Genomic DNA, 17,827 nt, shown 5'->3' with positions numbered 1-17,827 from the left:
TCTGTCTTCTCCACCATCATATCATCTTATTTAACCCACAATTTAGGGAGAAGATAACAGTATTTTTCTTCACAAATTATATACATCCAGCCTGTATTTTTGGTAGTCAACCACGGCTCAGAAAAATCTGATCTTCCCCCTTAGAAGAACTGTATGTGCTTTTTTTCTAAAGGAGAGCATGTTATACAGTACCAACGCAACTCAATTATTTAGACAGGCAGATGTGGAACACACGGCCTTTGTGAGAGGTCTAATTCACACTTAAGACAAAAACCGTGTTCTACAGCTCAAGCAAGTCTCTTTCTCTTTTCCAACATCTTTAAAAGATTTTTACCTATTTTCAGCATTAAAAGTATAGTCTTTTCCCATAAAATATTATAAGAGAATAACTACCCATGCTACAAAGACAACACAAGGTTCTCAGGACATTTAGACTCAACAAATATTACAGAGGCCTGTTGTGAGCTATGTATAGCTAGAAAAATCAAATTTAATCTGCCACTCTGTCAGGCTGCATTCCAAAGCCATTTTATCACTGCAACGAGTACCAAGATATTTATCTTTCCTGGCTAGGTTAATCTTGTGTTCCATAATTATCATGACTGCCATAAACACATTCAGTTCTGTTCCTGTATTTGTGAATGTTGTCAATTTGAGGAGAAACTAGGCTTAAAGAGAGTCACTTTTATTTACTTTCAACTTAAAGGCAACAGCAGAAATCAAGAAGTATATTGCATTGGAGATTGTGTTTATCGTTAGTCTTGTGATAATGGCTTTCCAGTTAATTTTTTACCCTCAAACTAATTTGAAATCATTACAAGGCTACCACATTTACAGAATTCTAGAGGAAATGGTTAGAGAGTACTATGAATATAGTTGTTTGGCAGTATCTGTTTGTTTGTGAACCTGTGGTACACACACACACACACACACACACACACAAACATAAGTTTTGATGAATTTTCCAGAGTGCTCTCTTGGGATTCCACACACATATCCCATTTCCTTTGATCATATGATAAAATCCTTAAGATGCAGCATGTTTCAGGAGTCTGCAGGCCTGGCAACTTCACCATCCTCCTGTGCAACACAGCCATAAAGAGTTTCTAGTTCCAGATTTGGCTCATTTGGAGTTGGCATGGCTCTCTTCACTGCACACTGTAGTTGTGCCCTACAGCAGTGGAAAACACGGTCAGCCAGGGATCTTTCCTGCTAGACGTACTGCCATGCCTATGCAGATTATTAGCACCACTCCTACTAACATCTGCTCTCCTGCTGTTTTGAGTAGGAGAAGACAAATAGCACCTCTGTCCCTGCTTTCAATGACAACAACCATGCAAAATTCAAGTCTCAGAAAAACTGGGAAGAGAGAGAAAACAGGGAAAGAACACGACTATGCCTGGGGACCCTGAAGGCTTCTATGTACTTGTGAAAGGCCAATCAAGACTAAACCTTAAACTGTTCCTTGTCAAAACTCAGAGTATAATGTGAGGAGCTCTAACAAAAGATTGAAAGGTTTTACTTAGAGGGTTGAACATATCCTTTAATTCAGAAGATGCAAAAGTTGGAGCAAAAACCAGACTGCAGAAAGCCCTAGGTTTCGATTGCCTTTAGCTTGTAGGAACTTGGCATCTCTCACAGTATCACTTTAGAAGAATGAAGGTGAAGACAAGAGGCTTTATCTAAACTTAGCAGAAATGAGCTACATTAATGCAACCCAAGCACAGGCCAAAGTTAAACAAATTAGTAAGGCTCTAGCCAGTTTGTATTCACAGGGTCAGCAAAGGTATATGGAGTAGCAGAGAAGCAGCAGACTTTCCAGATCTTTCCTCTCTCCCTTTTAATTCAATATTCTAGAAGGACATGAGAAAATACAAAACCAGACAGAAATTCTGTTTCTCTGGCTTTCTTCACTGGCTTATTGAACTTCCTTGTGCTGTTTCCATTTCTAGAAAAGGGATTATAACATTCCTACCCATCTCTGTATCGTTACGTTCAAAATTCACCCATGGTTGCAAATCACCGAGAGTCCTTCAGAATGAAATTCTGACATAATATGAAATACAACTGTCTCATTAGAAGAGGGAATACATGTACATATAATAGCTTTGTACATATTAATGTTTCTTTATTTCAGTTTCCCCATATTCCCAAAATTTCCATAAAAGTCTACACATCCCTGGAAGTGTTTAAGGCCATGTTATATTGGGCTTTGAACAACCTGATCTAGTGGAAGGTGTCTTTGTCCATAGTAGGACAGCTGGAACTAGATGATCTTCAAGGTCCCTTCCAACCCAAAGCATTCTATGATTCTATAACAGAGAAATTTCTACTCTTCTAGTAAGTTTAGACAAGCTTCACAGAGCTTCACATGAGGAGAATAAATTGGAGGCTGTAAATCCATGATCCTAGGAGGAGATTGAGATAGTCTAACTTGCAGATTTCTGGGGCCACATCACTGGAAAATCAAAATGTACTTAAAAGAGTATCACAGGTGAAGTGGATAAAGTCACTTTTTGCTTCTGCTGCAGAAGTGACAATATGCAAAATGTAGGGGAAAAAAACCCACTAAGTCTTAGAGAATATAAATCCAAGGAAACCTTCTTTCTCTTTTTAAAAACTGCTCTTTGTAACTTGAGAATTCATAATAAAATTACTACTTCTATATGTGACAACATGCAAGAAAGCTCAAAATAATGGAGAGCCAAAGAATATGCTAAGCTAGAGAGAGCTGTCTTTGCTAGAGAGGGTCCTCTTGGAGGGGTAATTCTAGCCAGGTTTCCAGCAACTGTGGCAAGGGCTGATGAGCAGGAGAAGGTGGTTCAGTATGCAATAGAAATTACACAAACCTGAAATAAATCCAAGATCTAAGGAATGATTGATTTTCAACAATTATATTAATAACAAAGTGGGTGGGCTGTAGAGACTGGTCAATTTTACATACTGTTAAACACGACCACAGCTATTGAGTAAGGCTGGGAGGTGACCAAGACCACATACACTGGTTATTTTTCAGTTTAAGCATAACTGACAGAAGAGTCAATGTGATACACACAGTTCAAAGTGGCAGCAACATACCTGTCCTGTTTGTTTTGCATGGTTTGAATCTGATCTTGCACAACTTCAGGCAGGATGATAGTGGCATGCAAAACAGGTTGATGTGATGCATGAAATATGTATGTCACTTTAGTTTTTACCTGAGAGCTTCAACTGCCAAACAATTTCTTTTACATCTCTGGAGAATGATATGCATTAAATTTAATGTAATTATTAACTACTGGCACCTTCAATCTTGAATATTACCTACAGGCATCATAAAATACAATGCTTAAAACAAATAAAAAAAGGAATCAAAGTGCATGGAAGATGTAGCAAATTGTAAATATTAAAAATTAAAAATAGGTGAAAATAACAAGAAAGACAAGAACAAAAGAAATACATTACTTTAAAAAATGTTAAGCAATGATTAATAAAATTAAAACATAATTGTACCAAAATAAAGAAAACTGATTTAATTTAATAATTTTATAAAGACCATGGGACCATTAAATAACTATGTTAAACAAGCCCTAGAAAGAAAGTGTTCCTAAGGTTAAGAATGGTTCTCCTTTCTCTAGGAACTGCTTTTCAGTTTCCCTGGATATATTCTTTTTCTTGTATTTCTGGAGACCTGATAAAGGAAGAAGCCTACTTGTCCTATCATACTCATTATAACATTAATTCACTGGAAAAAGCCAAGTATTCCACCAGTCATGTCTATAAATCTTTGAGACAGAGGATCTAGGAAGTGAACTTAATAGTTCTAACACTGTTAGGTTACAGCCAAGCAAGGTTACAACTCGGGATGAAATTTGGGATGGGGACTCTTCCCCTGTAAACCCCAATCTCTATGCTCCCAAACAGACCTGAGCAGAGAGCACAGTCTTCCAGTGATGTACCTTGTGACCTTCAGACTCTGAGCACGAGAGGCAAGGCTGCTTCATATAGTGCTCTGTATATAGTGCTCTGTAACATTTTCAGCAATCATATGCACGTGTTTCAGTGTGGTGCAGCATCTCCCTGTCTAGGAATGGCTTCCCATCAATATTCTTTGTTCAACTCCCCACATATAATCATGCAGTGTTTCCCAACACTATAAAACCTGAATTCTGAGGACTGTTCCCCTGGAGGACATGTAATGCTCAGTGTTCAGAAACACAGAATAAAATACTTGAGTAGGTAAAAAGGAAACAATTAGTTCTCTTAATTATTTTATGCAAGGTTTTTCTCTCTCTTCTTATCCACTCTCCGGAGGGGGAAAAGCTCAATTACTCTCATGCTGTTTACTTTCCAGGGTTAACAACATTTCCTTTAATATTAAACTTCAGACCTGATCTTAAATGACTGTAAATAGGATTACAAAGGAGCAAATCTTTGAGGGCTCAAATCTTCATTTTTTTTCTCTGAGCTGAACGCACGCACCATGGAGCACCATTCTGTGAATCACTTGAAATGCATGGAGAAAAACAGACATTTTCTAAAAATACACAAGAAAGTGTTCTTTGATGTGTTATTTAGACTCAAGTAACTTTTCTCTCCCTCTCTACTCTTAAGGGACTCGTTGTTTTTCAACTACTGATTACAAAAAGAAATAAAACCTTTTTATTTTTAGGTGTGTCTACTCCACCCTTGCTTCTTCTGCCAGGAAAAAAAATATCTCACTGCTTCAGACCTGTTCTGGCTTAACCAAGAAGGTCTTTAAAGCCCTACTCTACTCTTGAAATAGTAGTAGTATCAATATTAGCAATCAAAGTGTTCAATACCACAACCTGGTAGGAATACAGTATCAAAAAATCTGAAAGAACAAGTCAAAGTTTAGGAAGCTACAATAATGTGAGAATGTAATTAATGAAATTAATCCTGATTCAAGTATAGATGAGCTTTCTCTTATTGAATTTTTAAGTTTTGTAATAATTCACTACAAATCTTTCACATTGTTCTTGAACAATGGAGATCATTACTTACTACAAGGATTTGGACTATTCCAGACTACTTGCAAGTACTATTAGCAAGACAAATTACTTACAGGTGCAAAGCAACATGCCAGAATGTGGAAAGAAACATCACAAATCTAATCTAAAAATGCATCTGCAATGAAGATGAACATTTTATTCCAGTAATGGGTTGGGGTAATTTCATTTTTTTGGTTACAAGGAGAGAAAGTACTGCCAGGCTTCCATAAATATGCTTTGACTGACCTCCAGAAGCAACAGATGAAGACATGAACCCTGTCCTACCTAACCAGTTTGCTACATCCAACTTCCCAACTCCATTTTACTGAAGATAGGACAGATATCCAAGAAAAGGCAGATTTCCATGAGTGTCTCCACTCAACCCTAACATTCAGCTTGATGTCTAACCCTGTTCTTTAACTCATGCATAAAGAAGCCAGAAATGACAACCCCCTCACAAATTTTGACAAGAAGTGGACCAAAACCCCTAGTGACTTGCTCTACAGTCCAAAGACCAACAAATAAATAAAAATAAATAACAAAAACTGCCTTGCTCCCACCAAAAGATTTGTGGCTCCTTACATTTCCCAACTCTTCTACATTTCTGTTAAGACTTCCTTTTGAAGGTCTACAACTCCAATGATTAAAATGAGGCTTTTCCTATTTTTCAGTGAAATCTTGGAACTCCAGCAGTTTTCCACACAGAAAGGAGACTGGTGCTGTTAGTTTGCCAATGTCTGAAGCTTAGATGGCCAATAGTGGGAAACAAAGCTTTTTAATTCCAAGTCACAGGCTTGAAATCAATAATGAATAAGATGGTGCTGAGGCAATGCCCCCTGTAAATCTTTCATTTTCTTTTCAAGTTTAAACGAGTTTGTCTTGAGATGTCATTGACACAAGACTCCAGTTGGGTGCTCCAAAGTGGCTCCTAACATAACATACCTTTGAGCAGACTCCATCTCACCTCCACTCACTCTTCAAGCTTACAACCTTCCTTTTACAGACAACACTTTTACTGAACAAGTGCATTGGTTCAAACTTAGATTATGTTAGCAATGGCAGAAGAGGAATCCAACCTCCAGAATACAGTCTGTTACTTCAGACAGCTTCCAACATCCCAGAAATGACAACTTGCTCTTCCCCAATCTGATTTCAGCCCAATATGACAGTTCTTGACACTTTCTCAACTTGAAGACACAAACTATTTTTCCTTCACTGATTATCTCAGAATGATGAAACAACTCAAATGCTGTAATAGCTTCTCTTTTTCCCCTCCAAACTCCACTATGAACAGATAACATCTGTACAAGCAATGTGTTGTGAAATGCCACAGACACCCATTTGAGTAGCATTTTTTAAGGACATAACCTATGTTTTTTGTCATTATTTTTATGGCATATCTTTTTAATAAAACTTTCTCTTTTTTTTTTTAACTCTTTTGAATGAGTAGCCTGTCACAAGCACAGCACCATATCTCTTTCTTTTTTAAGTAGTTAAAAGCAAAGAAACATTTTTGGAATTGGTTAAACTCAAGTTTTGATCATGTATTATGAGGACAGCCAAGGAAAAATTCTGATACATACAATCCCTCTCTAGTACACAAAAACATTAGCAAAGCAAGGCACTCGTGATGTTGCTCAAATATAATTCCTCATGCTCTTAATCTTATCTCAGGTGTGCACAACTGACAGCAGCTTTAAACTACTAATACTGCCTTTTGCATATTTTAATCTGCCTTTTTAGGGCAAGTCCAGGATAAATATCTCTATAATGACTCATTGCTTCAAACAGAGGGAGGTTTAATTTTACATACTTTCTTGTTTTACCAAATATCAGCTGTGTTTCACACCCATCCATTCTAATATTCGTTATCCCTTAAAATGACCAAACATGAGTCATTATGTCCTGTCAATTTGGAAAGATCAGCTGGAATAATCCTGTCTGATCTCACTGTGGTAGGTCGACCTTGGCCAGCAGCCAGACACCCACCCAGCCATAGCAGAACAGGAGGAGAAAATAGGATGCAAATTCTTGTGTTAAGATAAAGACAGAGAGATGACTTAACAGTTACTGTCATGGACAAGACAGAGTGAACTTGGGGAAAATTTATTTAAATTATTGCAAATTAATGTAGATTTGGACAGAAAAAAAAAAAAAGACAAAATGATTGAAATTGCCTGCTCCCCATGTCCCTTCTTTCCCCAGGCTTTACTTCACTCCCAACTCCTTCCCCATCATTCTCACTATGTGGGACACAGGGCGTTGGTCAATGGGGACTGTGCTCAGTCCATAACAACTCCTCTCTGCTGCTCCATCTTCTTCACACTTTTCCCCTGATCCAACTTGGGTCCTCCCATAGGTTGCAGCTCTTCAGGAACTATCCACTCCTGTGTAGGCTCTTCACAGGCTGCAACTTACTTTAGGGCACATCCACGTGCTCTGACATGGTGTCCTACATGGACTGCTCCAGCATGGTCTGCTCCAAGGGCTGAAGAGGAATCTCTGCTCCAGTACCTGGAGCACCTCCTCCCCTCCTTCTCTGACCTTGGTGTTTCAGAGCGTTTTCCCCTCAGTTGCTGTAGGGCAGTGTTTCTTCCTTTCTTAAACAGGCTTTTCCTGAGGCACCACCATCCGGGCTGTGGGACTCGGCTGTGCCCTGCAGTGGATCCACTGGAGCTGGCTGGAATCAGATGTATCACCCAGAGGACAGCCCCTGGCCTTTTCTCATGAAGTCCACAGCCCTTCCTCTGGAGTCCATCAACCTCACCACCTATACCAAATACAGCCCTTTAGAAAAGAGGCATCAGCACCCTCAAAACGTCTCTCCGTTGTTCTCTCTCTGCCTCTGCATCCGGGAGAGTGCTGATGTGGGTGAGCCTAATGCTTCCCAGTCCCATACTTATGCTGGGGGCACACAGACTTTCTTTTCCCATCTTGTCAATGCAGCTCTGTCGAGCACTATTAATATGGATTTATTTTTCCTTTAAACTAACTTGAGGCAACTGGGATCTAATAAAATCCCAGAGAAAGAAATAAAACTGACAATTTCAGCATTGATACACCTCTCCTCAATGGTTTCATTGTGTTTTCTCATATTTCTACAACTCCAGAAAACTACTCTGCAACACAAACCACATACCTTGGGTTTTCTCTTCTGAATTATAATAATGCTTACAACTGTTTTGAGATGGTTGTTTGCTCAGGCAAAATCTATTCTCTCTATTATTGACCTGGTAGATACCAACAAGTTACATGAAACAACAGCAGAATAAGTTAGTCCTCTGAACTGACACCTCTGCGTTTCCCACATCTAATTGACTAGCTCATATTTTCTGTCTTTCAATGTGGATGCATCTTCTCACTCTCAGTTTCAGTGTTTCTATTGATGTACAGGCTGTGGAGGATTCCCAATAACATGCCTATCTCTGGCTCACACACGAAGTGCAACAACTAATACGGTACCTCTGTGCTTCTGCTTCCATGGTGTCTCAGAATCATCAATGGGTGGTTTGTCCCTGTGCAATACAATTATCATTCAGTGTAAAATCCTCAAGTTGTGTCTCAGTAACAAGAAGGTCACAAAATGCAATTCCATTTCTGCTTGGGGTATATAATAGCTTCACAGCTGGCCAAGGCTTACAGCCATCATTCTGTGACTGGTTTTCAGGATACAAAGCAGACCTTTCACATTGATTACATATTGTTCCCTAGAGCAAAGAAGTCCCCTTTCTCTACGCTTTATCACTTGCTACATACACTGATATCACAAAATAAATAATAAAGCGTTCACATTAAATAATAAAAAATTAATAAGTGTTCTGCTCCCTAGGCTTAGGCAGATTTATAGAACTGCGAGATACATGTAGCCCGACAGAGCTGCTTGGGCTGCTGTTTATTTGATGGGTCAGCCAGGTCACACAGAATCTCATACTAAATACCAGTTTCACTAAGGACTCGTTAAGGAAAAATTCATTTGCTTATTGCCAGAGGAATAACTGTAATTGGTACTCTTCAGCAGCACACCATTTCCCTCCAGTTACAGGACCTTTATTATCTGCACTATCAACTGGCTAATGCTGATGATTCAAAGTCACATTTAGGCTCACATAGTTTAACAAACAGTACCTGTAAGAAAAGTGTAGGATTAGATATTATGACAGACAATGAGGTATTACTGCTTAAAGCATTTTTAACTTGTAAAAAGTACTTAACAGAAGACTAGGTTCTGTAAATGAAGCAAATCATATTTGACCTTGCACATTCTGAGGGCATATGATGGTGCTGGTTTTACTTTGCATATGGATCCCAGGTATGTCAAGAATTTTGAATTCCTGCCTCCTCATTACATCATTAAATTAGTAGCCTGAGAATCTCCTCATAACCCTAAACTGTCTTAGTAGTTGTTTGATCTTTGTTCAGATTGCATAACTAATTGCTAACCTAATCCTCATTATTTCTGAAGTTTTAAAAAGTAACACAACCTGGGAATAAATATAATTAGTTAGTGGGATTTACCAAAATCTGTAACATACTTTTTCTTCTTGGCTTCTGCAGAAGTATCTGAAGAGACACATGCATACAAAGATTTAATTACAGAATCAACTGGACTAGCAATTCATTTTGCTGTTTTTGCTAAGTACCAAATTCATTCGTAAGATAAAAATCCCTTGTGCCTTTCAGTAGTCTAAAACAAGGCCACTAAGAAATGAGAAGTCAGTAATTTTACTATTAGTTTGAGAGTCATCACAGACATTGAACCATAAACATCCTAAATTTCTTAATTACCTTAACATCAAACTTCACTCACTAAATATTTCAATGGCACCAAAACTATTTCACCAAATCATCCATCTTAAAAGATTCTTCCCATTATGGCTCAGAAAAATATAGATATAACATTTTCCATACACATGCAGTTGTTTAACACCTTTACTTTTCTGCCTTGTTACCAAACCTGATCCAGTTACAATTAAGGGCCTGCAATAATTACTGAAGACAACATGTAAGGTTGATGAAGGATGCACTGATGAAGACATCAGCTGCCTTACCAACACTGAAAGAAAAGCAGCCTGGGACTGCAAAGTGAAAAGCCTGTTTTTTGACAAAAACCTTCATTTAAACAAATCATTGAAATTCCAGCTTGTCATTTGAAAAAGTTGTCTTTGTACCCAGGGATATTTGTTAAGCACCATTTGGGACCATTAACATCTATCTTACAGGGGAATTCCCACTATTAATGGTATTTTGTACTAAGAGGAAATAAAGATGTGTTAAATATGAGCATACTGTGGGAATACATCAATGAATTTTGTTATATAAAAAAAAGAGAAAATTATGAACTTTTTGCAAGTATTTGTGCTTTATTTGTTGCAAAAGTAAACGTGACCTGCATAATAGCTATAAAAAGATAGCAGGCTGCTCATAAAAAGTAAGTCTACAGAAAACAGCATGGGGTGGTTTTATTTAGTGTGGCTTTTAAATTTCAGGGAAACAGATCAATATAAGTGATCAGAAGTGAATGCTAAAAGAAGTTGACCCTATAAAAGGAATTCTGCATGCTCTTTATTCCTAAGCATCAGAAGGACACAAAAAGAGGTGAAGGTGTAACCAGATATAGGTTAAGACAACGCAAGTTTCAAGTAGCTTCATTTTTGTACAAATTTTGCTTTAACTTTTTCTGATCTTCTTTTTTCCACAGTTGTGGCAAGTCATGGGCAGGAGGGAAGAGAGTGGAAGGAAAAAAAAAAGAAAGAAAAAAAGAAGAAGTTTAAAAAAAAAGATGCAGGCAAAATTATTGTTACTTCCGTTCTTCCATTTCTAGTACAGTCGTGATTTCCCTTCTTTCACCTCTCCATTTTAGCTCCCCCTCTGTCATGATTCTATCACTTGGTCTATCATGTTCAGGACATTTCTGCAAGGACTTCACAAGTACTGCACTCGTAACCTCAGTGCTGCAGTGAATCTCTTGAACATTCTGGAACTAGTGACAGAGAGAAGAGAAGATGCAAGACCAGCCATACTTTGCAGTTTAAGGAATCACAGAATAGTTTGAGTTGGAAGGGACCTTTTAAGGTCATCTATTCTAACCTCCCTGCCACATCTTCAACTAGATCAGGTTGTTTAGAGTCCTGTCCAACTCAACCTCGAATGTTGCCAAGGATGGGACATCCACCACCTTTCTGGAAAACCTGTTCCCGTGTTTTACCACCCTCACTGTAAAAAACTCCTTTCTTATATTTAATCTAAACATTCCCTCCTTTAGTTTAAAACCATTCCCTCTTGTCCTATCACTTACATAGCCTTGTCAAATGTTTCTCTCCAGCCTTCTTGTAAGGCCCCTTTAAGTACTGAAAGGCTTCTATATGGCCTCCCCAGTGTCTTCTCCTCTCCTGGCTGAACAATCTCAACTCTCTCAGCCTGTCCTTGTAGAAAAGGTGTTTCAACCCTTGGATCATCTTCATGGACCTCCTCTGGACCTGCTCCAACAGGCCCATGTCTTTTTTGTGTGGAGGCCCCAGACCTATACCCTGTACTCCAAGTGGGGTGTCACAAGGGCAAAATAAAGGGGGAGAATCACCTCCCTCAACCTGTTGGCAATGCTGCTTTTATTGTGGCCCAGGATACAATTGGCTTTCTGGGCTGTGAGTGAACATTGCCAGGTTATGCCCAGCCTCTCATCCACCAGCACCCCCACGGCCCTCTTGGCAGGGTTGCTCTTGATCTGTTCATCCCCCAGCCTGGATTGACAGCTGACCCAGGCACATTTGGCTTTGCTGGACCGCACCAGGTTCCCATGAGCCCACTTCTTGAGCTTGTCCACATCCCTCTGGAAGGCATCCTGTCCTTCAGCCTTATCAACTGCGCCACTCAGCTTGGTGTTGTCACCAAGGAGATGGGCTGTGAGATTCAGTGGAGCAGGAAGCTGAAGGATTTCTTGTTATTTCCAATTCAAACACAGTAATATTCTGGCCTTATTTTTCCAGAGTGAGAAGGTGAAGCAAGAAAATACCAGCCTTCAGAAAATTCTCTAACATTTCTCTAGATGCCTTTCTGAACAAAAGACAGCAACTAGTTGTGTCTGGGTAGTTCAGATAGATCATCTTTCCCCTGCCCTTTACTCCTTTGAGTATTATACAGAAATTTAACACGGTACTTAGCAACAACCAGCAGCTCCTGGAAATCTCAACATTTCCTATAGAAGTTAAAATATGATTTCAGGGACAAGTGGTTTAATATTCTGAGAAAAAAACCCAACAGCTCCTATCTGGGATGAAGAGAAAGGATATCCTTCAGCATTTATTATCAAATATAATGCCCCCAAATTTTTAGCAATTTTAATTCTGTTACACAGTAAGAATAAATTAATAACCCACAGAATTTGAATTCTGGCTTTTGAAGGACAAAAATATTTTCTTCTTTGCTAATAGACTTAATTTATTAACATATTTTGCATATAAGTAATATATCTTTGTAGAATTTTCTGGCAGTACATAACCAAACGCTCAGTAATATCCCTTGGATAACTTGACTCCCATGTGTGCCTTTCCTTATGCTTTTTTTTCAAGGTGAATACCATTTACTCATCAAATGACCATCTCATGGAACACCTGAAGACCCTTCATTCCCACCTTATGCGCTGTTTTCTCTCCTCCTGTCCTCTTCCTCATTCTAGTGGATTTTAAAATGGACGGATTTTAATGATAGAGAGAAGGAGGAGTACACCTCCTTTTTCTTCTGGCTGAGCTCCTCATGACCCTTACCCAAGATTGTCAGACACTTCCCCACACTGTGAGTATTTCTCAACTATAATTTTGATCTTGTTCAGGAGGAACCACAAACTGAGTGAAGCAGCAGGTGACTAGCATCAGAAAGGCAAGAGCTGCCACACTACAGACATCTTGCTGTTGTCAGAAGGAACATTCAGGACACAGCAGGATGAGGTCATTTAAAGCAGGAGCCTTGGGGTGCTGGTTGACAAAACTGTATAGAAGCAGATATGGAAGTACTGACACCATAACATATTTGAAAAGCCTGGTTTCTGGTTGAGATTATCCATTAAAATAAAAAATATTAACAATTAATCATGGCCTAGCCTCAGTAAAATATTAAATGATTTGTAAAACTAATAAACTTTGTCTCCACCATAGCTGATCACCTCTCATGCTTGTGCTATTGATCTCATAATCAAAAAGGTCTTTTAAGGTTGACAATGCAGCACTGCTTTCCTGCAAGACTCCTCCATTGTGTCCATACACAATTTGGTTTTGTGTAGAACAGGACCATTCTAACCATGTCAGTACTAAAATTTTAAGTTTCTAACATTCAAAAAGGTCAGTCTGCAGGCTTCTAGATTTTGTTACTCCTGGAGCATCAGGCTGCTGTCATTTCCCTCTTGTGCAAGTTTTTATCACTGACTTGAGTATCTCCCTACCCTAATTCCCTTTTACTGCTATAAGAACAAGACACTGATTGAACTTGCAGGTGCTTCAATCAACAGAGGTTGATGGGAATTGTTCTGCCAGTCTGCCCCAAGCCCATATCCTTAATCTCTGTGTTTGCCTGTCCCTTACCTTGTACTCATCACATATTTCTTATTTATTCCCTGTTTTTTACTCTTCAGTTCCTGTACCTAAGTATCAGCATATATCCTGATTTCTGTCTTTTCATTGCTGCATTAATATATGCACCATATCTAAGGTACATATCAGTAAATCTGTGTGGAACTGAGCGTATTTTTCATATGTTGTCACACTGCCTAGGACTACAGATTTCTTATCCTTGACTAGGATTAATAACTGGAATCATGTGAAGGAGCACATACAATCAGATCCCATCTCAGTCAGTAAATATCCTTTCACATTTTTCTTAATTATCTCTGGCCAACATGTGAGTGACAACTTTCTGTGCCCTTGCACACCTTTCAGATCACCCTCCCAAGAAGAGGTTTGAAAAACATCGGTCCCATATCTAAATATAAAGTGAAAGATGTCAGCTCTATAAATTACCTCAGGAAGACAGAATGGAAAGAGGATTTAAATGTAAGGACGAGAGAAAATCTATGTGCATCAGACTAAAGATGTACATACACAACTGGATATCTGCATGTATCTACAGTGGAAACATCTACTGCCTCTTATTGCTGCTTCTCTTTTCTTTTTCTATTTCCATTCTTTTTCTTCCCAGACCTCTTTATTGAATGTAAAAGTTTTTTCCTTATTATTATTTTTCATATTTGACTACAAGCTTTTAAGATAATAAAAGGAAAGGGAAATGAAGAAATGGTTTCCTCTAGTCTCACCAGATCTAGACTCTCATGGCTAAGTTTCAACTCAATTCTTAACATTTAAAATTGTTATTTTTATTAATAATCGTTATAGACAGGGGCTTGCTCATTAGACAGGCCTGTATTACTGTGGCTCTATTTATAATCAACAGCTAGCTCCACCTAGTGTCGTCTTACTTCATCAGCGAAAGAGAAAGCTAAAACCAAATACTAGAGATAAACCAGAAACAAACTATAAAATCACTTGTCAGTTGGATGACGACCACAGACAGCATGCAGTTACAATTTCTGGCATCATGGGGAAAAGGCCATTTTAAGTAACTACTGTATGATGATTTCCAGCAAGCACTCTTGAGAAAAGAGACTAGCAGCTTCAGGAGTATAAATATCATATATGCAATATAAAACAGTTTTACTACTACCCTGAAAAGGAGAATGGCACTTAAGCTGCTTATAAGGGTTATTCTCTCTATGGTTTCATTGATCAACAACAACAAATTATTGTTAAATTTAACTGAACTTCCATGAAATGGAATAATATTTTTTTTATTGTCATCAAAACTATAGAACTATCTTTGGCTATACATACCCCACAGTGATCCTCTCCATTAGTAAGTACATCTCCCTTTCTGGCAGTTACAAAATAATTTAAAATGCCTCACAGAGATGATCAAAGCAGGGAAATGTTCAAACTAGCAAACAGTATATCAGTTTTACTGATCCTTACCTTCAAACTTTCTAAAGGCTGGTTCACTGCTGCGTATCTAGAAACATCTATCTTTCTAAAACTGTAACAGCTTCACTCAGCAACATTTAGTGTTTAATAGCCTGATTCCCTTTTGACAAGACAACATAGAGTACAGCCAACAAAGTAATTTAAGATAAATTCAGAAAAGTGAATACCCAGTGTGACAAGAGATTTCTTGATCATCTCCTTGGAAAAAAATATAGACCTAATGAAGAATAAAGTTTACATAAAATAAATAATTTTGTAAAGCCAAATAATCCAAATAATTTAACATAATCATCACCTGTGAGCTATCGAGCAGTGTTTGAGAGGTTGTTAAACCTGCAAATAGGAAGGAAAGAGAATGCCTTACATTTAGAAAGCAATACTTCTTACATCGAGGGTGATCCACTCTGATAGAGCTGACGTCTGTTTTAAACCTGTTCAAATCACCTGTTCAGAGCTGCTTAGCAGTTTCACCCTAGTGGTGATAAAATATATTTCAATATGTACAGTATACACTTAATGACTGTTCACTGTGACTGAGAGAGGGTATATATGTTGTGGGGGGAGAGGTGGACAGGAGGAAGGAACAAATATTAAGACAATACCTACACCAAAGCAAACACCTGTACATTTTCTCAAACTCTCTCAAAATAGTCAGTTGAAAGTTATGCTTGTGACCCATCTAGTTCAAAGTATTCACAGCTAAATTTAATTATTATATGAAAACCTCACAGTACAACACATAACATGAATTTAATAAAATGCACACAAAAATGCTCTCTGATGTTTCAAAAATAAGAGAATACTCCAGTTCTCAACAGTTTAGCAGTTACTGTCATTTCTCATTAACAGCTTTCAAAATCCTGTCTGAAACAAGCTGATACAGAGAAATTAAGAACAGTAATCAAGCGAGAAATGATAGACCAGCTGGGTAGGCATCAAGTTGGCAAAACGTGAATACAGTTCAATAGCTGAAACAGATGCTGAAGTTGTTGAGAAACCCTGCAGGAGATATTGATGTATTTTCTTTATATAATACTGAACAACCGGATAAATGTCAAGAGCTAAAAACTGATGGGGAATAAAACCTGTCATAAAAACTAACTGTAAAGCAGGGACCTGCAATAATATCTTTTCGTTATACCAAAACATTCAGTACATGCACCTTCATATCCTTGGGATTCCTCAATATACCTATAGGTCAGAGCTTGCTAGTGAATCCGAGAGAGCTTTTCCTAGTCTTGTTTCACATTTGTTTGTTCCTATCTACCTGAGGCTTCACAGACTTAGAAAAGACTTTATTCTTCAGTCTCATCCTAGCACGACACTCTCTTTCAAGCAAGCAATTTCCCGAGCTTGGAGGCGAGCAGCAAAGAAAGAGTAACACAAGCATAAATGAAACTGCAAAATCCATTTTGCACGAGGAATGTTGTTTTCAGAGTTTCAAGATCTCAGCAACAAATCCCCTGCCATCGGCGACAGCTCATTCTAGCATATGCTTTGTCATGGTCAGTTTCTAATTACATTCATAATGATGCAATAGCTTTGATAATCCTACCTTCCATGCCAGCTGCTTTTCTTGTCACTCCATCATGCCAATAAGTTGGCTGCCGTAACAAATCAAGATAGTGCAAAACAGCATCTTTCCCCTGCATCTGTCATCTTCCTGAAAGCATTCTATTACTGCCGACTGCTGGGAACCAGAAAGTCTATTTGAATTCCAGCAGCTCCCCTTTCGCATGATTCAAGTTAGGTTAGGTGGGCATGCCTAACATGATTCTCTCCATCATTTATTATGCAGCTGCTACACCGTCGGTGTGGTAACCACTCTGACTTTATCTGATACGTCAGTCTTGCAAACCTCTACCTCCGTGCAAGCCCACAAGCCACAGAAGCATCTTGCATTTAATGAGAATTCTCCCTGCCTAAAGAGAGTGCATCTGCAAATCTCTTTCAAATCCTGCTGCTTGTATTGTCCTCTAAGGCTGATGTGAATGTTTGAAGATTTTTTTCTTTTATTCTTGCATTTTGTCTCCTCAGAAAGCACAGCTCTTCATGCACGCTTGAATTATGCACGCTCCAGCTAAACGTTTGCTGATTTCTGTCCAACCAAACAGCACCTTCCCGTTGAAACTCTCTGCTCGAAAGCTACTTCTGAATAACAGTGCTGTGCGTTCAGGCTCTCAACTCTGTTTCATTTTGAACATGCCTTTTATAGCTACACCTCTACAAATACATTTACTTCTTTTCATGCAATGAATGGCTGTCTAATGAGGGAACTGCACATTTTTAAGCAATTTATCTAAGCCTATTTGTAGGTGATACTTGCTTTTTGTGCTTTATACATTTTAACAGTAAGTGGATAGCTCCGTTAGAGCATCTTGATATTCTTAAAGTGGTAAGAACACCCCCATAAGCTGCGTTTTGCCAGCCTGTGGAGGACACTCTCGAATGACAGAGTTTGCCTAACTGCTTTTGAGTATTGTGAATTAAAGGGATAGGGTTGTTTTGTTGTCTTTCTATTTATATTTTCTGTTGAGTGGGGGAAAAACAGGCTTGCGTCAGTGATTTCAAAAGAGTATTAATAGAAATTGACATATACACATCAATCATCCTCCAAGTTAAATTAGCTGCGTCTCCTCCCACCCCTTCTGCCTGCAGTTCAGAGTCAAGGCATTTCATCTCTAATACGTCTGCTTGCTCATAAGCTGAATAAATATCCCCAACCCCACACTGCAAAGTTTGAATACCTGAGAGAGAAAAAAGGGACAATTTAACAGAGGCAGCTGCCTGGCTAAAACTGGATAGTTAGGGGAGGTG

At 38.5% G+C, this 17,827-nt stretch overlaps 1 protein-coding gene across 2 annotated transcripts in view; it reads right to left on the bottom strand.

Annotated features, from left to right (window-relative positions):
- LOC113988582 (dystrophin-like) overlaps positions 1-17,084 on the bottom strand; it is a 463,871-nt gene extending 446,787 nt beyond the window's left edge. The window contains exon 1 of one of the 2 annotated variants that reach the window (XM_039382875.1): positions 16,566-17,084. In XM_039382875.1, coding sequence (XP_039238809.1) covers positions 16,566-16,662 — 97 coding nt within the window. In that variant the 5' untranslated portion in view covers positions 16,663-17,084. The remainder of the gene's footprint in view (positions 1-16,565) is intronic. The other variant, XM_039382874.1, reaches the window with a different exon arrangement.
- Positions 17,085-17,827: the final 743 nt, after the last annotated feature.

This window comes from Pipra filicauda, unplaced genomic scaffold (genome assembly GCF_003945595.2).
Source record: "Pipra filicauda isolate LSUMZ 115617 unplaced genomic scaffold, ASM394559v2 scaffold288_size945232_pilon, whole genome shotgun sequence".
NCBI classification, from domain to species: domain Eukaryota; kingdom Metazoa; phylum Chordata; class Aves; order Passeriformes; family Pipridae; genus Pipra; species Pipra filicauda.
Note: the sequence above shows the minus strand (reverse complement) of the source record. Positions and strands in the feature narration are given on the sequence as shown.